The sequence below is a fragment of the Hyla sarda genome, chromosome 1 (assembly GCF_029499605.1).
Source record: "Hyla sarda isolate aHylSar1 chromosome 1, aHylSar1.hap1, whole genome shotgun sequence".
NCBI lineage: Eukaryota > Metazoa > Chordata > Amphibia > Anura > Hylidae > Hyla > Hyla sarda.
The window spans coordinates 533,442,078-533,466,691 of NC_079189.1; the positions used below are offsets into that span (position 1 = coordinate 533,442,078).

Sequence of the window (24,614 nt, forward strand, 5' to 3'; positions counted from 1 at the left end):
CTGTAAATAATAGGAATATTAGTAGGCATTCTGTACCGCACCGATGCATAATACCCAGTCATTTTTAATAATTATCAATAAGGGGTATTCTTCCTTTTATATCACACCTCAGCTGGCACAGAACCTTTTTTTTTAATAGAAAGGGGGGAGGGGTTTCAAGTCTAACATTTATTAATTTTATAAATATTTTTGCAAAAATTTTCACTTAACATTATATCTGGGTTTGCAGCAAGGTAAAACAGCACTGGATGCAGCAGCAAGAAGCAATCACACCCTCATTGTGGATATGATTCTCAAAGCTGAAAGATATTATATCTGGAAAAAGGTAAGATCTGTTTCTTATCCAAACTCACCTGACCCTAATATGGGAGGTTGTGCAGGGGGGGGGGGGGGGGGCTTGTTTTAAAAGTAACACTCCAGGAAGGACTTTCATGTCTAGTGCAGGGCCTAAGGGGAGAAACTCTACCTCCAGGAATGGCTTTCTTGAGGGGTACTCCAGTGGGAAAAAATTTTTTCAAATCAACTGGTGCCAGAAAGTTAAACAGATTTGTAAATTACGTCTATTTAAAAATCTTAACCCTTCCAGCACTTATCAGCTGCTGTATTCTCCACAGGAAGTTGTGTAGTTCTTTCCAGTCTGACCACAGTGCTCTCTGCTGACATCTCTGTCTGTGTCAGCAACTGTCCATGCAGGAGAGATTTGCTACAGGGATTTGCTCCTACTCTGGATAGTTCCTGACACGGACAGAGGTAGCAGCAAAGAGCACTGTGGTCAGACTGGAAATAACTACACAACTTCCTCTATAGTATACATCAGCTGATAAGTACTGGAAGGATTAAGATTTTTAAATAGAAGTAATTTACAAATCTGTTTATTATTCGGGCACCAGTTGATATAAGAACATTTGTTTTCCTCCAGAGTACCCCTTTAACCTAGAGTAAATACAAAACCTAAAGTACTCCAGGAATGCTATAAGAGGCATCTACAGCAAAACTGTATGTAAAAGAAAAAGCAACACCTCTAATGCAAATAGCACACTCAATATGGAAAGTAGTATGACAAGATCTTTATTATACAAATAGATACAAAATATCCAGGACAAACATTTAAAAACACTTAAAAAGCCCAAACCCTAGTTGGGCAGCCCTGCCACTAGAGGGAGCTGAAAATCACACCTTCAAGTTGGCACCCACCCTAGATGCACCTACCTCCACTGGTAACCTGACTGATGCCATGTAGTATACTTGTATGACCATCTTTCAAAATTATATCCAATATGCTCGTAAACAGTATACCTCTGGTCGTGACATACAAAAAAAAAAAACATTAATAGTCCCAAGGTCTCTGGAGTGACCTACACAGTAAAAAAATGTTAATATACACCAGCGTAACAAGGATGAAAAAAAATACCCAATACCTGAGGTTGATGATACAGGTGGAGGAACAGATGTTAAAGCAGCGCTGATAGCATGGATAAGGATGGACGGCCCACACTGAAGCTAAGCCCCACGTGTTGCCGGAATGGCAAGTTATTTAGAGGTTTTTAATCTAGAGTGACTTCATAACTTTCCTTAGTTATTTATAACAGTGTTTCTCAAGCAGAGTGCCTCCAACTGTTGCAAAACTACAACTTCTAGCATTCTCGGACAGCCTTTGGCTGTCCGGGCATGCTAGGAGTTGTAGTTTTGCAAAAGCTGGAAGCACCCTAGTTGGAAAACAACGATTTAGAATTTCAAGTCTCGTTGTCTGATTTCTCTCCATTGCTCTGGTTAGAGTCTTAAGGAAGATGTTAACCAAGAGGAACCTGTGACATTTAAACAAGATCACTCGTCGCAGACCAGCCAGATCCGCACGGCTCTCTGGAATTTAGCGTATCAGCAGCTGAAGCCTGATGAATGGAAGAGGTTGGCGCTGTTGTGGAATTTCACAGAACAGCAGATTAGAGCCATTGAGACGCAGTGGACGGGTAAAGAATGATGATTCTATAAAGTAACAGCATGTTAAGAGCCAAGTAAATAGCTAACTATCTTTGTAGACAATTTTTACTAAGCGCTATACTCGGCACTACCATAGACAGTGAGTGGAGCGGAGGTACAGTACCTGCACTTTCGCTCCATTTAGGCTGCATTCACACCATGTTTCAGGGATCCAGCTGGATCCAGCAGGAGAATTTAAAAACCGTCTACTGCTGTATCCCCACCGGACCTACGCTGCACCCCATTCATCTCAATGAGCCACAGATGGAGTCAGATAGTGACTCCGGTCGGCTCATATTTGAATCATATCCCTTTTATTGTGAAGCAGAGAAAATTCAGCTCACCCCCTAACCTAGAAGTCGTCTGGGCACACGGAAGCAGGATACGGACAAGGAGAAATCCAACACTTGACGGTGACAGTGGATCTAAATCTGTACTCAATATGTGAGGATTATCAATCATGAAATCATGACGTAAATTAAGGCCGTCTGGCTGTCTGCTCCCCAAAACAAAAATCCAAAAACTCTCTCTATTCAAAAGTTTTCTGTGGAAATCGCCTCCCCTTTTAGCCAAACAAAAAACATTTTCAATACCCATACCCTCCACGACGCTCTCTGAAATGTTGCGTCAGAGCTGACACTCCAGCAGCGTTGTTGGAAAGGTCAGAAATATGCCTTTTGGCGCCAGACTTCAGAGAGTTAACCGTATAGCCCACATATTGGGCCTCATTTACTAAGCTGAAACCGACCAGTTTTTGTCTGTGTTATTTTGGCGCAGAGTGTCTGAGACATGTCTGCGCCAGTGTGCGCCGGGGACATACAACAAACCCAACATTGCACTGTGAAAAGCCGAAAAATGGGCGTGGTCTGTGGCAAAGGGGGACGTGGCCGACCAGAAAAAGGGGCGTGGTTTCACAACCCAACCGATTTACTATTGAATTCACAGAAAATCCTGTGGATGAATGGCTGAAAAGCTGGTCCGAAAATGTTCCCGACTTTTCCCAATAGTGAATAGAGAGGAATCCTGCAAGTCTGAAACAACATTTCCCACTAGTAAAAACCCGAAACTCTCAGTAAATGAGGCCCATTGTTTTCTGCAAGTAGTGCAAGCTCCTAAATATACGACTCCTTTTGTATTACAATTGATGAGTATATTTCTTCCCTGTAGTATAAGAGCTAAATTCGGAAGTTCTAACCATACATGTGAAATTAATACATCGTGTTCTGGCACATTTGTAATTACCTTTACAGGTAAGCCAGTGAGATGTTGTGGGCTGCAATGAGTTAAATTCACTGGGAGAAAGAAGATTGCCCAGGGAAGGGGCATTTTTGGATACACACATTATTCCTTCATTTACTATTTGTTTCAAAATGCCATCTTGTTCTAAGATGGGAATGTATGGCAATGTATAGAAAATCGGGGTGACTGGGTGGTCCACATATAGATACTCAGCTGTCCTCTGGCCCAACACTCCCGTAGCCTGTCCTTCATTTAACAAACGTTTCATTTCATTCTGAATAGTGGGATCAGAGGCGAGTTTTCTATATGTGGTCTCGTCATTTAGTAAATCCTCATTCATTTTTTTGTATAAACCTGCATTTAGCAGTATCACTTTTATTGCCGCACTAAAAACCATGGCAGCCTAAGGTAACACAATCGCGTGATGTACAGAAAGTTCCATAGACTTGCTGGGGCTCCTCTATTTTACTCACAGGCTGCAGAGATTGTCCGTATCTGGACATATCTAAACTCTACTATATTTTTATTTGGGGCTGCTAGTGGTAAATCTGTAGAATGGGTGTTCCTCTGGATACTTATGATATGTGTATAATTTTGAAAGTTATATAATAGAGACATATAGATCTATAGAGGTAATACTGACCCTGTGGTATGGTACATTATGCTAATTACTATATACAGCATATGACACGAGATTGGTTATTAGTCTAGTGCGCCACTCTCTCACTCTACACAGGTTTTAATAAATCTCCCCCATATAAACCGGTGCCTTTAATTTTAATCTGCAATGTACAGGGCTACGAATAACTCACAGAGAAACATTGTAATTGTCTACATTGATATCATCAATATTTCCCTTTTCCTCCATTAACAGGTAAATTCAGCTACAGGGAGCATGGTCACCGGATGTTACTTATATGGCTACACGGAATCTTACTTAAAAAACTAAATCCAATAAAGTCTTTATATGAGGATCTGGTGGCCATAGGGCACCTCCAGCTGGCAGGTAAATACATATTCCCACTTCTCTCTCTATATATACATTCCACTTCCCCTCTCCCCTTCAGTTCTGTAGGTTTACAGTTAAAGGGGTACTCCCATGGAAAACTTTTGTTTTTAAATCAACTGGTGCCAGAAAGTTAAACAGATTTGTAAATTACTTCTATAAAAAATGTTTAATGCTTCCAGTACTTTTTAGGGGCTGTATACTACAGGGGAAATGCTGTTCTTTTTGGATTTCTGTTATGTCACGACCACAGTGCTCTCTGCTGACCTCTGCTCACCATTTTATGAACTGTCCAGAGCAGGAGAAAATCCCCATAGCAAACATATGCTGCTCTGGACATTTCCTAAAATGGACAGCAGAGGTCAGCAGAGAGCACTGTGGTCATGACTTAATAGAAATGCATTTCCTCTGTAGTATACAGCCACTAAAAAGCACTGGAAGGATTAAGATTTTTTAATAGAAGTAATTTACAAATCTGTTTAACTTTCTGGCACCAGTTGATTTAAAAATAAAAGGTTTTCCATGGGAGTACTCCTTTAACCCCTTAAGGACCGAGCCCTTTTTCACCTTAAGGACCAGAGCATTTTTTGCAATTCTGACCACTGTCACTTTAAACATTAATAACTCTGGAATGCTTTTAGTTATCATTCTGATTCCGAGATTGTTTTTTCGTGACATATTCTACTTTAACTTAGTGGTAAAATTTTGTGGTATCTTGCATCCTTTCTTGGTGAAAAATCCCAAAATTTGATGAAGAAAATGAAAATTTAGCATTTTTCTAACTTTGAAGCTCTCTGCTTGTAAGGAAAATGGATATTCAAAATAATTTTTTTTTGGGTTCACATATACAACATGTCTACTTTATGTTTGCATCATAAAATTTATGAGTTTTTACTTTTGGAAGACACCAGAGGGCTTCAAAGTTCAGCAGCAATTTTCAAATTTTTCACAAAATTTTCAAACTCCCTATTTTTCAGGGACCAGTTCAGGTTTGAAGTGGATTTGAAGGGTCTTCATATTAGAAATACCCCATAAAAGACCCCATTATAAAAACTGCACCCCCCAAAGTATTCAAAATGACATTCAGTAAGTGTATTAACCCTTTAGGTGTTTCACAGGAATAGCAGCAAAGTGAAGGAGAAAATTCAAAATCTTCATTTTTTACATTCGCATGTTCTTGTAGACCCAATTTTTGAATTTTTGCAAGGGGTAAAAAGGAGAAAATTTTTACTTGTATTTGAAACCCAATTTCTCTCAAGTAAGCACATACCTCATATGTCTATGTTAATTGTTCAGTGGGCGCAGTAGAGGGCTCAGAAGGGAAGGAGCGACAAATGGTTTTTGGGGGGCATGTCAACTTTAGGAAGCCCCTATGGTGCCAGGACAGCAAAAAAAAAAACCATGGCATAACATTTTGGAAACTAGACCCCTCAGGGAACGTAACAAGGGGTAAAGTGAACCTTAATACCCTACAGGTGTTTCACGACTTTTGCATATGTAAAAAAAATAAAAAAAATTTTTACCTAAAATGCTTGGTTTCCCAAAAATTTTACATTTTTAAAAAGGGTAATAGCAGAAAATACCCCCCAAAATTTGAAGCCCAATTTCTCCCGATTCAGAAAACACCCCATATGGGGGTGAAAAGTGCTCTGTTGGCGCACTACAGGTCTCAGAAGAGAAGGAGTCACATTTGGCTTTTTGAAAGCAAATTTTGCTCTGGGGGCATGCCGCATTTAGGAAGCCCCTATGGTGCCAGAACAGCAAAAAAAAAAAAACACATGGCATACCATTTTGGAAACTAGACCCCTCGGGGAACGTAACAAGGGGTAATGTGAACCTTAATACCCTACAGGTGTTTCACGACTTTTGCATATGTAAAAAAAAAATATTTTTTTTTACCCAATATGCTTGGTTTCCCAAAATTTTTACATTTTTAAAAAGGGTAATAGCAGAAAATACCCCCCAAAATTTGAAGCCCAATTTCTCCCGATTCAGAAAACACCCCATATGGGGGTGAAAAGTGCTCTGCTGGCGCACTACAGGTCTCAGAAGAGAAGGAGTCACATTTGGCTTTTTGAAAGCAAATTTTGTTCTGGGGGCATGCCGCATTTAGGAAGCCCCTATGGTGCCAGGACAGCAAAAAAAAAAAAAAAAAACACATGACATACCATTTTGGAAACTAGACCCCTCGGGGAACGTAACAAGGGGTTAAGTGAACCTTTTTACCCCACAGGTGTTTCATGACTTTTGTATATGTAAAAAAAAAAATTTTTTTTTTACCTAAAATGCTTGTTTTCCCAAAATTTTACAAAAGGGTAATAGCAGAAAATACCCCCTAAAATTTGAAGCCCTATTTCTCCCGAGTAGGCCGATACCCCATATGTGACCCTAAACTGTTGCCTTGAAATACGACAGGGCTCCAAAGTGAGAGCGCCATGCGCATTTGAGGCCTAAATTAGGGACTTGCATTGGGGTGGACATAGGGGAATTCTACGCCAGTGATTCCCAAACAGGGTGCCTCCAGCTGTTGTAAAACTCCCAGCATGCCTAGACAGTCAGTGGCTATCTGGCAATACTGGGAGTAGTTGTTTTGCAACAGCTGGAGGCTCCGTTCTGGAAACAGTGGCGTACCAGACGTTTTTCATTTTTATTGGGGAGGGGGGCTGTGTAGGGGTATGTGTATATGTAGTGTTTTTTTACTTTTTATTTTGTGTTAGTGTAGTGTTTTTAGGGTACAGTCACACGGGCGGGGGGTTCACATTAGTTTCTCGCTGGCAGCTTGAGCTGCAGCAGAAAATTTGCCGCAGCTCAAACTTGCCGCCGGATACTTACTGTAATCCTCCGCCCATGTGAGTGTACCCTGTACATTCACATGGGGGGGGGGGGGGGGGGGGAATACCTCCAGCTGTTGCAAAACTACAACTCCCAGCATGTACGGTCTATCAGTGCCTGCTGGGAGTTGTAGTTTTGCAACCGCTGGAGGCTCCGTTTTGGAAACAGTGGCGTACCAGACGTTTTTCATTTTTATTGGGGAGGGGGGCTGTGTAGGGGAATGTGTATATGTAGTGTTTTTTACTTTTTATTTTATTTTGTGTTAGTGTAGTGTTTTTAGGGTACAGTCGCACGGGCGGGGGTTCACAGTAGTTTCTCGCTGGCAGTTTGAGCAGCGGCAGAAAATTTGCCGTAGCTCAAACTTGCAGCCGGATACTTACTGTAATCCTCCGCCCATGTGAGTGTACCTGTACGTTCACATGGGGGGGGGGGGGGAATACCTCCAGCTGTTGCAAAACTACAACTCCCAGCATGTACGGTCTATCAGTGCATGCTGGGAGTTGTAGTTTTGCAACAGCTGGAGACACACAGGTTGTGAAACACCGAGTTTGGTAACAAACTCAGTGTTTTGCAACCAGTGTGCCTTCAGCTGTTGCAAAAGCTACAACCCCCAGCATGTACGGACAGCGGAAGGGCATGCTGGGTATTGTAGTTATGCAACAGCCGGAGGCATACTACGTTGGCTGGGGATGCTGGGGATTGTAGTTATGCAACAGCTGGAGACACACTGGTTTGCTACTTAACTCAGTGTGTCTTCAGCTGTTGCAAAACTACAACTCTCAGCAGTCACCGACAGCCAACGGGCATGCTGGGAGTTGTAGTTATGCAACCACCAGATGCACCACTACAACTCCCAGCATGCACTTTAGCTGATTGTGCAAGCTGGGAGTTGTAGTTATACAACAGCTGAAGGTACACTTTTCCATAGAAAGAATGTGCCTCCAGCTGTTGCAAAACTACAAGTCCCAGCATGCCCATAAGGGCATGCTGGGAGTTTTGGTGGTCTGCCTCCTGCTGTTGCATAATTACAGCTCCCAGCATGCCCTTTTTGCATGCTGGGAGCTGTTGCTAAGCAACAGCAGGAGGCTGTCACTCACCTCCTGCTGCTGCTCAGGGAACAGGTCAGTCCCGCCGCCGCCGTCGCTCCTGGGGCCCCGATCCCAACAGGGACGCCGGGGATCGGGGTCCCCAGCACCGGGAGTCGTCTTCCCGCACCCGCTCACGTCCTCCGGAAGAGGGGCGGAGCGGGTTGCGGGAGTGACAACTGCAGCAGGCGCCCTGATTGGTCGGCCGGGAATCCGGCCGACGAATCGGGGCGATCGTGAGGTGGCACCAGTGCCACCTCACCCCTGCTGGCTCTGGCTGTTCGGGGCCGTCTCTGACGGCCCCGATCAGCCAGTAATTCAGGGTCATCGGGTCACTGGAGACCCGATTGACCCGGAATCCGGCGCAGATCGCTGGACTGAATTGTCCAGCGATCTGCGGCAATCGGCGACATGGGGGGGCATAATGACCCCCCTGGGCGATATGCCGGGATGCCTGCTGAACGATTTCAGCAGGCATCCGGCCCCGGCTTCCCTCCGGCTAGCGGCGGGGGCCAGAAATGCTCAGGGCGTATCCATACGCCCTCGGTCCTTAAGGACTTGGAAACGGGGGCGTATGGATACGCCTTATGTCCTTAAGGGGTTAATGGCTCCATAACCTCTAAAGCCAATGAAAAGTCAACTATATTGTGTATTCACCCGTACAGTATCCTGAACATAAATAAGTAAATGTTAGCAGCAAGACCTGTCACCTTTCATATTAGAAATGTAGCCTTTCTTGAAAAGGTTTATTTTTTACAGAGTACGCAATTAATAATTTATAACATTATTTGAATAATAATTCCTTTATTAATATAGTGCCTACATATTCCACATCCCCAATGGAGCACACATTCTAAATCCAAAATTCACCTATAGCTTTTGTGAGATTTCACTCTGGGGTTAGCTGTGGGATCGTCCTTGACACAGCCACAGGACACGTTTCTACTTCATGCCAGCTCCTTGCCAGCTTTATTAATTAGGTTGCAGGATACACAAAAACATAACCCAGGAATCAAAATAAAACCTAGGCCGTCCAACCACTAGAGGGCTTTTCCCTGCCAGTTGAAACATGCATCCTGCAACCTTTACTCATTGTTTACACACAGCATTTGCGGCCTCTTGCCGTTTCTTAGAACCCTTGTCTTTCTCATACAGGGGAACTAACACTTCACCTGTTCACTGTTGTGGGTCACCCACAGCGCCTGGTTGTGATAGTCTTTAACCCCTTAAGGACACATGACGTACCGGTACGTCATGTGTCCGCTCCCGATCTATAACGCGGGGCCACGGCCTCTAACAACGGCCGGGACCCGTGGCTAATGTGCCGCGCGCTATTAACCCTTTAGACGCGGCGTTCAAAGTTGAACGCTGCATCTATAGTAAAAGTGAAAGCATGCTGGTTAGCTCAGGGAGCTGTTCGGGATAGCCGCGGCAAAATCGTGGCATCCCGAACAGCTTACAGGACAGCTGGAGGATCCCTACCTGCCTCCTCGCTGTCCAATCGCCGAATGACTACTCAGTGCCTGAGATCCAGCGGCAGAATCATTGATCACTGGTTTCCTATGAGAAACCAGTGATCAATGTAATAGATCAGTGTGTGCAGTGTTATAGGTCCCTATGGGAGCTATAACATTGCAAAAAAAAAGTGAATAAAGATCATTTAACCCCTTCCCTATTAAAAGTTTGAATCACCCCCCATTTCCCATAAAAAAAAAAAAACTGTGTAAATAAAAATAAAAATAAACATATATGGTATCTACGCATCCGGAAATGTCCGAATTATAAAAATATATCATTAATTAAACCGTCAATGGCGTACGCGCAAAAAAATTCCAAAGTCCAAAATAGTGCATTTTTGGTCACTTTTAATATCATGAAAAAATAATTAAAAAGCGATCAGTAAGTCCTATCAATGCAAAAATGGTACCGTTAAAAACTTCAGATCACGGCGCAAAAAATGAGCTATCATACCGCCCCATACACGGAAAAATAAAAAAGTTATAGGGGTCAGAAGATGACAATTTTAAACGTATAAATTTTCCTGCATGTAGTTATGATTTTTTCCAGAAGTCCGACAAAATCAAACCTATATAAGTAGGGTATCATTTTAATCGTATGGACCTACAGAATAGAAATAAGGTGTCATTTTTACCTAAAAATGTACTACGTAGAAACGGAAGCCCCCAAAAGTTACAAAACTGCGTATTTTTTTTCAATTTTGTCTCACAATGATTTTTTTTTCCGTTTCGATGTAGATTTTTGGGTAAAATGACTGATGTCATTACAAAGTAGAATTGGTGGCGCAAAAAATAAGCCATCATATGGATTTTAAAGAGTTATGATTTTTTAAAGGCAAGGAGGAAAAAACGAAAATGCAAAAATGGAAAAACCCTCGGTCCTTAAGGGGTTAAAGGGGTACTCCACTGGAAAACATTTTTTTAAATCAACTGGTGTCATTAAGTTATACAGATTTGTAAATTACTTGTATTTAAAAATCTTACTCTTTCCAGTACTTATTCACTGCTGTATGCTCCACAGGAAGTTCTTTTCTTTTTGAATTTCTTTTTTGTCTGACCACAGTGCTCTCTGCTGACACCTCTGTCCATGTCAGGAACTGTCCAGAGCAGGATAGGTTTGCTATGGGGATTTGCTCCTGCTCTGGACAGTTCCTGACATGGACAGAGGTGTCAGCAGAGAGCACTGTGGTCAGACAGAAAAGAACTATACAACTTCCCCTGTAGTATGCGGCAGCTGATAAGGACTGGAAGTATTAAGATTGTTAAATAGAAGTAAATTACAAATCTGTTTAACTTTCTGGCACCAGTTGATTTAACACAAATGTTTTTCAGCGGAGTACACCTTAAGGGTGCGTTCCCACAGGGCGTATAAAATTTATGGCAGCAGCAGGAAATACGCTGCGTATCCCTTGCTCGCTATACACACAGGGCTTTCCGGCGGCAGCCCTATGTGTGCAGTGAGTTTTGGAGGCGGAGCCGCGTGTCACAGACACGCCGGCACGCGGCTCCGCCTCTAAAACTCACTACACACATAGGGCTGCCGCCGGAAAGCCCTGTGTGTATAGTGAGCAAGGGATACACAGCGTATTTCCCGCTGCTGCCGTAAAATTTGTGCAGCGTCGAATACGCTGCGTATACGCCCTGTGGGAACGCACCCTTAAGTGGTTAAGGATGCAAATCAATCTCTAAAACACAGAAGTAATTTCAAACAAGGCTAAGGAAACTTAGAAACCTCCATGAACATTAGCACGAGCTATCAGCATAATACATGAAGCAACTGACTTTAATGTAGACAATGAAAATATTTACTCTTAATTTCTTTAAATTCTTCTTCTCAACATGAAAAGAGTGTGCACAGAATATGATATGTTACTCTATTTCCTCTTTACTACAAATGAGTCAGTGCTTGACCTTTTCATGGTGTTCACAATGACTGAAGATGTTTCATCTACAGCAATAACCCTTTATGCCTTTGTTCAAAAATTTTTAAGCCTCAAAAAATTAACATTTTACAGACAAAAAAGTTAAGTATTTTTTTTTGCATATGGGACATTTGTATCCTTTTTATGAACTTTTTTGTGGCTGATTTTCGGTCAGGTTTTGTGCTACAGTAAAATTGCTCTCTGTAAATGACTTTTTTTAGGCATTTACTTTTTAAAATGTGCCAAAATTAGTACCTATTTTGGCGCATAATTGGCTGACAAGGTGACACTTAATTTTATGTCAGTAATAGCTACTAAACTGTCTGGAAACTAAGCAACATTTTCAAAATGGCTGTATTTTGGCCCAGAAAACTAGGTTTGTAATTTGTATTATTTTAACAAAAACATATGGCTTAAAATAATTTGTGATAAAAATTTTGTTTTATAACAAATGATAGAATATTTAATATTTATAAAAATAAATAAAAAAAAGGTCAACGTGGGAATTTTGTATGCACCATAAAATCCTTTTTCTTGTTGAATTATTTGGTAGACAACGCACCGGTGTATAGGCCCTGCCACTGGAAGGGTGAAACTAGGTATGGAAAAAGTGTAGACCCCACCTATACATGATAGACTGGAGCACCATCGTATACCCCGGTTTTACTCGGTGATGGTGTGCACCAAGATACAGAATGGCAAATGCATGCAGTCTGGGCCACACTGAGACAGTGCAGTAAATTCTTATAGATTAGAGGGAGAAAGGCAGGAAGAGAGGACTATATCTTCATTGTTATGGAAGGCAGAAATGACCATTGAGAAAAAGGAAGGGATAGAGCGAAAAACCACCTTGTCTCTGTGGATCACAAGGGAAGGGAATTGTTGTACGAGCTGGCCAATACTGGACCCTGTATAAGTGAAGGTGATGATACCAAGAAATATGACTTTCCAGAACAGCATCATGCAAAGGTTCAAAAGGGAAAGCCTGAGCCAGAGTTACACCCTGCAACTGCGGCCTTACTCCAAACTATATTTTAGGAATGCCTAAAATCCAAACATACAAGAGACAAAAAGTGTGCTAGGGCCTGGGTGGAGACTCTGAGACTAATGGGTGACCGGAAGGGTAGAGAGAACCTACATTGTATTGAAGGAAATGCTGGTGGAAGTTGGCCATAAGGAAGTGGTGGTAAATGTCACATTTCTCTGGCAACATAACCACATTAACTCCTTCCAGAACTGCAAAATGGTTTAACTTCTTGAGATCCGGGATGGTTCTTACTAAACCATTCTTTTGGGAACTGTGAAGAGGTTAGAATAGAACCCCTGAAAATGCTCAGATTGCAAGGTTGGTTACACGGTGAAAGTGGTATGGAAAAAGTATAGACCCCACCTATACAGGACAGACTGGAGTACCATCATATCACCCCGGTTTTGAAGTTTTTCCAGTTTGGAACAAAATGGATGCTCAGAAGTAGGGCTGGGGAAGAGAAGGATACTTGACAACACCACCAGGCATTGCCTGCATAAGCTAGTCAAACCTTGAAGAAAATGAGACATCTGCCTAACCCAAAGAAAGTACTTGAGTGGGGGAGGGGGGGACCTTCAGGCATATTAAGTGGAGATGTTGGGGCCGCTGACTTGAGCCTACTAGGATGGTTTGGGCTTGAACGAAGGTATTCTACAATCACAACAACTTTTTCTTGGCCTTATGAGAGAAGAATATCACAGTAGCAAAACAACTATTACAGTGGGGATCAAAAGTTTGGGCACCCCAGGTAAACATTTGTATTAATGTGCATAAAGAAGCCAAGGAAAGATGAAAAAATCTCCAAAAGGCTTCAAATTACAGATTAGACATTCTTATAATATGTCAACAAAAGTTAGATTTTATTTCCATCATTTACACTTTCAAAATAACAGAAAACAAAAAAATGGCGTCTGTAAAAGTTTGGGCACCCTGCAGAATTTATAGCATGCACTGCCCCCTTTGCAAAGCTGAGACCTGCCAGTGTCATGGATTGTTCTCAATCATCATCTGGGAAGACCAGGTGATGTCAATCTCAAAGGTTCTAAATGCCCAGAATCATCTGACCTTGCCCCATCAATCGGCACCATGGGTTCTTCTAAGCAGTTGTCTAGAAATCTGAAACTGAGCTGGAGAAGGCTCTAAGAAGATAGCAAAATGTTTTCAGATGTCAATATCCTCTGTTCGGAATGTAATTAAGAAATGGCAGTCATCGGGAACAGTGGAAGTTAAAGCAAGATCTGGAAGACCAAGAAAATATCAGACAGAACAGCTCGCAGAATTGTGAGAAAAACAATTAAAAACCCACGCTTGACTGCACAATCCCTCCAGAAAGATCTGGCAGACACTGGAGTTGTGGTACACTATTCCACAATAAAGAGATACTTGTACAAATATGGTCTTCATGGAAGAGTCATCAGAAGAAAACCTCTTCTACAGTGTTTGAACTTTGCAAATGAACATATAGACAAGCATGATGCATTTTGGAAACGAGTTCTGTGGACCAATGAGGTTAAAATTGAACTTTTTGGCCGGAATGAGCAAAGGTACGTTTGGAGAAGAAGGGGAAGCATTTTGGAGAAGAAGGGGAAGCATGGGGGAGGATCCATCATGCTTTGGGGTTGTATTGCAGCCAGTGGCACAGGGAACATCTCACAAGTAGAAGGAAAAATTGATTCAATAAAATTTCAGCAAATTTTGGATGCTAACTTGATGCCATGTGTGAAAAAACTGAAGTTAAAGAGAGGATGGCTTCTAAAAATGGATAATGATCCTAAGCACACCTCGAAATCCACAGGGGATTACATCAAGAGGCGTAAACTGAAGGTTTGGCCGTTGTCTTCACAATCTCCTGACCTCAACATAATTGAAAATCTATGGATAGATCTGAAAAAAAGCAGTGCGTGACAGACAGCCCAAAAATCTCAAAGAACTGGAAGACTTCTGTAAGGAAGAATGGGCAAAGATACCTCAAACAAGAATTGAAAGACTCTTGGCTGGCTACAAAAAGCGTTAACAAGCTGTGATACTTGCCAAAGGGGGGCAGTACAAGATATTAACTCTGCAGGGTGCCCAAACTTTTGCAGACACCATTTTTTTTTGTTTTCTGTTATTTTGAAAGTGTAAATGTTGGAAATAAAATCTAACTCTTGTTTACATATTATAAGAATGTCTAATCTGTAATTTGATGCCTTTTGGAGATTTTTCCATATTTCCTTGGCTTCTTTATGCACATTAATACATTTTTTTACCTGGGGTGCCCAAACTTTTGATCCCCACTGTAAAACTTAACTTTTAATGACTTGTTGATAAAACATGATATTAAAGAAAATAACAATAATGTGACCTGAAGCCGTGGTTTCCTTTTATCTGATTTTATTTTGATTCATTATCACAGTGGGGCTGTGGATACCTGTTTTATGTCTCTTTCTTTACGTCTGGTATCCATATTGTTAACCTCCTGAGCAGTAATCCCAAGCGTGACTCGGGGTTAATTTTCCCTGCCAGGATCGGTAACCCCAGAGTTGCCGGCCGGGCTGTACGATATATCGCAAAAGCAATGCGATATTGCGATGCGGCCCCCGGGAAAATATGCGATTATCTGCTCAGGTCGGCTCCCGTTGCGGGAGCCGGCCAGAGCAGGTAAAGAAAAATACTAAAAAGTCAGTGTTTCCCTACCAGGGGGCCTCCAGCTGTTGCAAAACTACAACTCTCAGCATGCCTGAACAGCCAAAGGCTGTCCGGGCATGCTGGGAGTAGTAGTTTCACAACAGCTGGAGGCACCCTGTTAGGAAAACACTGAGCTAAGTGTAAAAGGAAAAAGGAGTAAAATAAAAAAAACTTTTGCTTACCTAATCCCGGTCCCTGCAGATGTCGTTCCCCTCCGTGCGCTCTGGTCCCTGCTCTCTTCACTATTCATCTTCTAGGACCTTTCCTTCTAGGGCTTGTTCTGTAGCAAATACACTAGGTTTGAAATCTGCCCGGCAAACCTAGTGTATGTTACTGCAGGACAAGACAAGGTGATAAGGTGAGAAGGGGGGATGAATGTGACAGGGGGGAATGTGACAAAGGGGGGAATGTGACAGAGGGGGGAGGGGGGAATGTGACAAGGGGGGGAGGGGAATGTGACATGAAGGGGGGGGGGGGTGTGACAAGGGGGGAAGAATGTGACAAGGGGGGAAGAATGTGACAAGGGGGGGATGTGACGGGGGGGATTGTAACATGAAGGGGGGAGAATGTAACAAGGGGGAAATGTGACAAGGGGGAAATGTGACAAGGGGGGAAGAATGTGACAAGGAGGGGGGAGAATGTGACAAGGGGGGGGGATGTGACAAGGGAGGGGGGGATCTGATAAGGGGGGAGAATGTGACAAGGGGGGGATGTGACAAGGGAGGGGGGGATGTGACAAGGGGGAGGAGAATGTGATAAGGGGGGGGGAATGTGACAATGGGGAGGAGAATGTGATAAGGGGGGGGAATGTGACACGGGAGGGGGAATGTGATAAGGGGGAGATGTGGAATGGGCGGGGGGGGGGGGGGGGAGATGTGAAATTCAATGCAAAAAATTGTACCGCTTTTCGTACAAATTTCCAGACAGAATCATACCGCCAGGGAGGTTAATGCAATATTGTTCTTATCCCCGGATTTATGTCCCCTGAGGATCCCGCATAGCATAGTGTGGATGAAACGCGTTGGGACCAGGGTATCTTACTATTGGCTCCTCTATTTTATCAGAGGTCCACGATATGACTTGTGTTTTTGGGGTTGATTTGCGAAGGAAGGCTTCAGGTCACATTATTGTTGTTTTCTTTAATATAGTGTTTTATCAACAAGTCATTAAAAGTTAAAGGGGTATTCCAGGGAAAAACTTTTTATATATATATCAACTGGCTCCAGATTTGTAAATTAATACTAAATGAGAAAAAAAGAAATGGTGCAGCTCACAATTTTTACACTGACAGAGGTCTGATGGGCATACACCTATACCCAAGGTGTAAACAATATAAATACAAATAAATCTAGTTTGCCCGACCTCAAGGAAAGTGTGCAGGATTTTTTTTTAAATATGAAAAATAATTAAATTATTGAAAACCATGCTTCAATTGTAATATATATTCTTTACTTTATTAAAATTAACAATATCTAATACACTATCTTCACACAGGGCCCTTGTGTGAAAAATAGAATAGACAGTTCACAATTATTAATAAAACGTAAAACATATAATAGATATAAAAATTGTTAGATAGATAATATTAAAATTATTTCTAAGTGCTCTCTGATGACACCTGTCTCGGGAAACGCCCAGTTTAGAAGAGATTTGCTATTGGGATTTGCTTCTAAACTGGGCATTTCCCGAGACAGGTGTCATCAGAGAGCACTTAGACAGAAAAGAACAACCTTAACTTCAGAAGCTCATAAGTACTGAAAGGATTAAGATTTTTTAATAGAAGTAATTTACAAATCTGTTTAACTTTCTGGAGCCAGTTGATATATATATATATATATATATAAAAAAGTTTTTTCCTGGAATACCCCTTTAAGTTTTAATAGTTGTATGTGCACACTGTGAAATCCTTATGAGAGGAGTCATAAAAGGAGTGAAACCTCTGCATCCTAAAGAAAAGCCTAGTTTCTGTGCAGTATGGCCCAACTAGGTGGAGTCCAAATGTTTTTTATGCTAGTGTTAGCTTCCATCCACGGTTGTGTGTACCTAATAATATTAACGGGAAAATGTAATATAGCACTGTTGTTCCAATACTTTGTTAGAGCTCCACTGCAACTTGGTTGTAAGACAGCAACCTCATTTTTTTCCTCTGTGGGCAACACTTCACACGATTATGCCTGGAATACTTGTGATCAAGACATGTGGCTCTCTTGTGATGTATGGAAATATAGGCTTTACACCATTGAGATATTTGCATATAACATTTTATAAAAATCAACTGTAAAAACACTAAGTTAGAATGAATGGATAAGCTAAGGAAAAAGTCAGAGTAGAACTTTGGTTCCCATCCCACCACTCTTGGGAGCTACTGATAACCCATTATCAAATCCCAAATTTGTTTCATGCTGGGTACATGTAAGGGTATGAGCATCCAGATATAATAAAGTTTCAGTAATAATGGGGATACATGCTATTTTGGAAGCAGGCTACTTTTGCTGTGGAAGAGAGTATGGTCAGTACATCTACGTCACTTTTCTCCTTTTATTTACTTTTTTTCTTCACAGAAAGCTTCAGAGTACAAAGCAGTGACGGCGTTCAGCCCAAGAAGTGCACCGTTTCCTGAAATGTATAAAATATGGACTTACAGCCTAACCAATAGTCATCAGAGATTAGATTTTTGTTTTTTACATCTATATCCAAGGACTGGACATCATGCCTTATAAAAGAGGTTGCACATTATCCAGTGTATATAATACTATGTCCTGTAGTGAGCTTGTATTTCTAGATGTGAGAATCCATATGAGCTGTTATCTTGATAATGTATAATGTACATTGTCGTAAGTCTTGTATTCGAATGTCTTAGGCCTTGTTCACATTGGCCTTGGACTTCGCTATTTGAAGTTTCGCTGGCAATTCCGTCAGAATGACAAGAGTTTAGCGGAGAAAAAAATAGTGCATGCACTATTTTTTTTTTCTCGGCTAAACTACCCCATCCCCGATGGACCCTATTCAAGTGAATAAAGTCCACCAGGACCCAGCAGAGTCCGTTGTGTCCGACCGGTTTCAGTCTATTCTGCTCAAGAAGGAAAAAAAGAGCCGAACGGACAATGAAAGGGACAGAAGACAACGTCGATGTGAAATTAAACTTAGATGTCAAGGAAGTTGTATGATTAGGCCTGTTGTATACAGTCTGCTGCTTGCCAGGAGGTGAAGGCACATAAAGTTTTACCTGCTCTTCTCCCTATGCTTCCTTACGCCCTCAGCCAGGGGCGGATCCAGAGTCGAGTCTCGTGAGGGGCACTATTAGAGTATTTTGTGTTGGCCGACAGAAAACAAGGTGTTGCTTACGGAACTTACAATATTATTAAATGTATCATACAGTCCTAACCTTGTTTAAGACTCTTAGGCCGTGCTCATATGTCAGAATAATAATCAAATATACCAATTGCCACAGAATGGGAAAGTGCTAAAGAAGTTTTTACCATTTAAAACTACAGCTCCCAGTATGACCTAAGCAGTGGTGAGGGGATGCTGGGAGTTGTTGTTTCACCCATCATTACTGCAGAACTTCTTCAGTGACTCCAGCTCTGATGGGACACACACAGGAGGATACAGAATGATATCAGTGACTACAGGTGACGTCTTCTCTATAGTCTTTCCTTATCTAATTCAGATGTACATACCACCGGGACTTGTTCCAGCTAAATGTTCTCTCTGCAGAACTTGATGCCCAGACGTTTCCTCACTATGTCAGCGGATTCTGATCCTCTATATGAAAACAATAATTATTATAATACTGCCAGACACTGTATTCTTCGAATATAATACTGGCACATACCTTCTGAATATAAATCTGACACACTGTACCCCCTGAATAAACAACACACTGTACCCTCTGAATATAATACCGCCACACACCGTACCCTCTGAATATAATACTATCATACACTGCACCCTCTGAATATAATACCGCCACACACCATACCCTCTGAATATAATACTACCACACACTGCGCCATCTAAATATAATACTACCAAACACTGTGCCCTCTGAATATAACACTACCACACACTGTGCCCTCTAAATTTAATACTAGCAAACATTGCACTCTCTGAATATAATACTACCACACACTGCACTCTCTGAATATAATACTACCACACACTGTGCCCTCTAAATTTAATACTACCAAACACTGCACTCTCTGAATATAATACTACCACACTCTGCACTCTCTGAATATAATACTACCACACACTGTGCCCTCTAAATGTAATACTACCACACACTGCACTCTCTGAATATAACTTGCTGAGCAGTGCACCCTCTGAATAAAATACCCAAATGTATTGTGGCCCATAAAAAAAACGTACCACCCCAGAAATTCCTCATAATCTACAATATACTTCTGAAATGCAGAACACTCTGTGCCTTCACATATAGTAATAATGCCCCATCTTGTGCCCCTACATATAATAATTGTGACCCGTCCTGTTCCCCCCACATAATAATGCCCTGTGCCCCTAACATATATTGCCCCCTGTGCCCTTCACATATAATTCCCCCCGTGCTGTGCCCCTCACATATAATGTCCCCTGTGCTGTTCCCCTCACATATAATGCCCCTTGTGCTGTGCCCCTCACATATAATGCCCCCCATGCTGTGCCCCTCACATATAATGCTCCTGTCATATGCCCCACACATATAATGCCCCCTGTGCTGTGCCCTTCACACATAATGCCCCCGTTCTTTGCCCCTCACATGTAATGCCCCCGTTCTTTGCCCCTCACATATAATGCCCCCATCATGCACCCCTCACATATAATGCCCCGTGCTGTGCCCTTCACATATAATGCCCCTTTCTTTGCCCCTCACATATAATGCCCCCATCATGCGCCCCTCACATATAATTCCCCCTGTCCAGTCAGGGGGCATTATATGTGAGGGGCACAGCACAGGGGGCATTATATGTTTGGGGCACATGACAGGAGCATTATATGTGATGGGCACAGGACAGGGGGCATTATATGTGAGGGGCGCATGATGGCACATTATATATGAGGGGCACAGGATGGGGGCATAATATATTAGGGGCACAGGATGGGGGCATTATATATGAGGGGTGCATGATGGGGGCACTATTTGTGAGGGGCACAGCACAGGGGGCATTATATGTGTGGGGCACAGCACAGGGGGCATTATATGTGATGGGCACAGAACAAGGGGCATTATATGTGTGGGGCACAGCACGGGCATTATATGTGAGGGGAACAGCACAGGGGACATTATGTGTGGGGCACAGCACAGGGGGAGTTATATGTGTGGGCACAGCACAGGGGGCATTATATGTGAGGGGCACAGCACAGGGGGTATTATATGTGACGGGCACAGGGGGCATTATATGTGAGGGGCACAGCACAGGGGGCCCCTCTGTCATGTGCTCTTCACATATAGTGCCCCCATTGCTTTGCCCTGCAGCCCCTCACATTAAAAATTCCCTTCCCCCCCCCCTCTCCCGTACAATATAGTGCCCTTAACAGTGGCACATATTCCGTCCCCCAAATCCCCTGGGCCCTGAGCATACTCGGCGCCGCGGGGACGGGATTTCCGGGCGCCGGCACGATGATGTGACGTCATCGCGCCGGCCTGCAGTGGATCGCGTCCCCGCAGCTCACACGCTGTGTACTCACAGCGTGTGACTGCCAAGGTTAGTGAATGGTGGAGCGGGAGCTTACAGCTTCGGCTCCACCATTCTAGGGGGCGGGGGGTCAGCAATCTCGGGGGGGGGGGGGGGGGGGCAATTGCCCCGTTGCCCCCCCCCCCTGGATCCCCCCCACTGCCCTCAACACAACTCAAAGCATACCTTCCAAAATAAGATGGGTACAATTGCGATCATTGCATACAGGAGTAATCCATGACCACACGTGATGTCAATTATCCTATTGGTTATTGCATGTGGGCTTGGTTTTGCTCAAAGTGATGCTTGCGGCTGGCACCTAACCCTTTTATCTACATGGGTATTTTTCCACACACCGAGGGGGCAGAACAGGTAAAACATTTTTCTGCTTCCCAGACAACCCCTTTGAAAGTTTTTTTTTTTTCCTCAACAAATATTGTTTTTGTTGTTATTTTAAATAATGCACTTTAATAAAAGAAAGTTTGTGGTTGTTTATGTATATTCATCTATCTTTTTCATAAGGAAAATACTTTACAACCATCAAAATCAGCTCACCGATTAATACCTGATTTATCACTGTGTTGTGTCCTCTGTTATGAGTGCAATGCATGACACATATACAGTATCAGAACCTTAGGCCTGGTTCAGAATTGCAGTTTTCGGAGATTACTTTTTATACTATTCTTTTGAATTTAAATGGGCACTGTCACAAAGAAAAAAATACAAGTTTTAATCAGTCAGGGTCTGAGTGGCTAGACCCTGAGCTAGAACTAAGAAAGACAAACTTACAATGTAAGTGTTGGGATTGTCTCAGTCAGCCGTGTTTTTCTCTAGCGATCGGGGTGCGAACCCACCGATCAAAACTTTTGACATGTAACTTTATTTCTGGTTTGGCTTAAAAAAAAAGTGTGTTTGGCTTTTAGGGCCAATTGCACAAAAGGAGTTTAAACAAGGTTCCTTTGGCCCCGTTCACACTACGGAATTCTTGCGGCTGAATTCCGCGAACGGAGATTCCGCCTGGCGGCCGCCGCTGGTGGGTAATTCGGCGCTAGGGCCGCGGGGCACTGAGCCGTCACCATTGACAGCTATGCAGTGCTCGCGGAATCCGCTGTTCTTTCTTTGCGTGGAACAATTTCAGCGGCGGAATTGTCTGCCTTCGAAATTCCGCAGTGTGAATGGGTCTCGCGGAGACCCATTCACACTAATGTTAAGTTCACACCGCAGAGTTCCGCTCGTGGAATTCCGCGAGAATTCCGTAGTGTGAACACACCATTCAACAGAAAGCGGCTGCAAAAGTAGTCACTTGATTAGATGGCAAAGCAGGCAACAAATCCAGGCCACATAATACACTGCTCAAAAAAAAAGTAAATAACACACTTAACACACAAAATAAGGCAATCAGACTTCTGTGAAATCACAGTCCACTCAGTAAGCAACACTGATTGATAATCAATTTCACATGCTGTTGTGCAAATGGAACAGACAACAGGTGGAAATTGTAGGCACTTAGCAAGACACCCCCCGATAAAGGAGTGGTTCTGCAGGTGGTGACCACAGACCACTTCTCAGTTCCTATGCTTCCTGGCTGATGTTTTGGTCACTTTTGAATGCTGGCGGTGCTTTCACTCTAGTGGTAGCATGAGACAGAGTCTACAACCCGCACAAGTGGCTCAGGTAGTGCAGCTCATCCAGGATGGCACATCAATGCAAGCTGTGGCAAGAAGGTTTGCTGTGTCTGTGAGCGTAGTGTCCAGAGCATGGAGGCGCTACCAGAAGACAGGCCAGTACATTACGAGACGTGGAGGAGACCGTAGGAGGGGAACAACCCAACAGCAGGACCGCTACCTCTGCCTTTGTGCAAGAAGGAGCAGGAGGAGCACTGACAGAGCCCTGCAAAATGACCTCCAGCAGGCCACAAATGTGTATGTGTCCACTCAAACGGTCAGAAACAGACTCCTTGAGGGTGGTATAAGGGCCCGAGGTCCATAGGTGAGAGTTGTGCTTACAGCCCAACACCGTGCAGGACGTTTGGCATTTGCCAGAGAACACAGAGATTGGCAAATTCGCCACTGGCGCCCTGTGCTCTTCACAGATGAAAGCAGGTTCACACTGAGCACATGTGACGGACAGGACAGAGTCTGGAGATGCCAAGAAGAACGTTCTGCTGCCTGCAACATCTTCCAGCATGACCGGTTTGGCGGTGGGTCAGTAATGGTGTGGGGTGGCATTTTTTGGGGGGCCACACAGCCCTCCATGTGCTTGCCAGAGGTAGATGAGATCCTCAGACCCCTTGTGAGACCATATGCTGGTGCGAGTGTGTCAGCAGTTTCTGCAAGAGGAAGGTAATGATGCTATGGACTGGCCCACCCGTTCCCCAGACCTGAGTCCGATTGAGCACATCTGGGAAATCATGTCTCGTTCCATCCAACGCCACGTTGCACAAAGACTGTCCAGGAGTGGACCGCCACCTCATCGGGAGCATGCCAAAGTTTTGTAGGGAGGTCATATGGGCACGTGGAGGCCACACACACTACTGAGCCTCATTTTGACTTGTTTTAAGGACATTACATCAAAGTTGGATCAGCCTGTAGTGTAGTTTTCCACTTTGATTTTGAGTGTGACTCCATATTCAGACCTCCATGGGTTGATACATTTTATTTCCATTGATAATTTTTGTGTCATTTTGTTGTCAGCACATTCAACTATGTAAAGACAAAAGTGTTTCATACGATTAGTTCATTCATGTGTTATCTTAGTGTTTCCTTTATTTTTTTTGAGAAGTATATTTGATATTGCTTTACCCTCCGCTACACCAAGTCCTATGTGGTAAGAATATGAATGAGGGCTTACTTAATTGTAATAAGGCTTGGAATCACTGGCTTAAAGAGCAACCCTTAACATTTCTGATACGTCTGTATTAGTAACTACATGAATTACCTATGAAATAATTTTGTGGTATGTTGTACTAGAACTGTGTGTTATGATTCCTGTTGTTCTGTGTAATAAGAACACATTAGGGCCATGTGTAAAAACTTTTAACATGTCATCCAGACATGTCAAAAGTTTAGATCACATAGGGCCTCAGTTCTGAGACACGCTGCTATCATGAGTAATAGCTGGCCAAAGTGAGTGCTTCCTTCCCCAGCTGTCAATCAAATCTGACTCTTTCAGTGCATTAGTCTACAGAGAAAAGAGTCGGATGGGGCGTGCAGCCAAGGAGTTCAGCATGCTGCCACACACTTCAGCCAGCTATTACTATCACAGAATCTTAAAAACGCTGCAATCTAAACTTTCCAGACATATGACACTAACACTTTAATTCTATTTTCTAGCAGAAATAATAAAGGTATGGCAAAACTCAAAAGTTCTAAGAAACAAGGCTCCAGCAATTTTGTTTTATAGGAAATACAAGTAGTTGCTGAAACAGACATGTCAGAAGAGATGACTTATCCTCTTAAAATGCTTTCTCTGGGTTCTGGGACACCAGCTGTTGGTTTACTGTATGTCATGGGCAAAGTATGCCTGCACAGAACTTTATTACTAGTTGACCCACTGACAATCTTTATCATCAATCCATAGGATCTCAGGAATGGAGGTCCCAGAGTAGTGGTGTGCCTGCATGGTCATTCACTGCTAGGGATTGACAGCAATAGCTGATCTCCTTAGT

General features: G+C 42.9%; 1 protein-coding gene across 1 annotated transcript in view; it reads left to right on the forward strand.

The window, feature by feature from the left end:
* Positions 1–18,628, forward strand: part of ANKDD1B (ankyrin repeat and death domain containing 1B) — a 62,499-nt gene extending 43,871 nt beyond the window's left edge. Inside the window, exons 12-15 of the mRNA XM_056540331.1 lie at positions 230–325; positions 1,775–1,967; positions 4,091–4,222; positions 17,834–18,628. Of these exons, the coding sequence (XP_056396306.1) occupies positions 230–325; positions 1,775–1,967; positions 4,091–4,222; positions 17,834–17,892 (480 nt within the window). The 3' untranslated portion in view covers positions 17,893–18,628. The remainder of the gene's footprint in view (positions 1–229; positions 326–1,774; positions 1,968–4,090; positions 4,223–17,833) is intronic.
* The last annotated feature ends 5,986 nt before the right edge of the window (positions 18,629–24,614 follow it).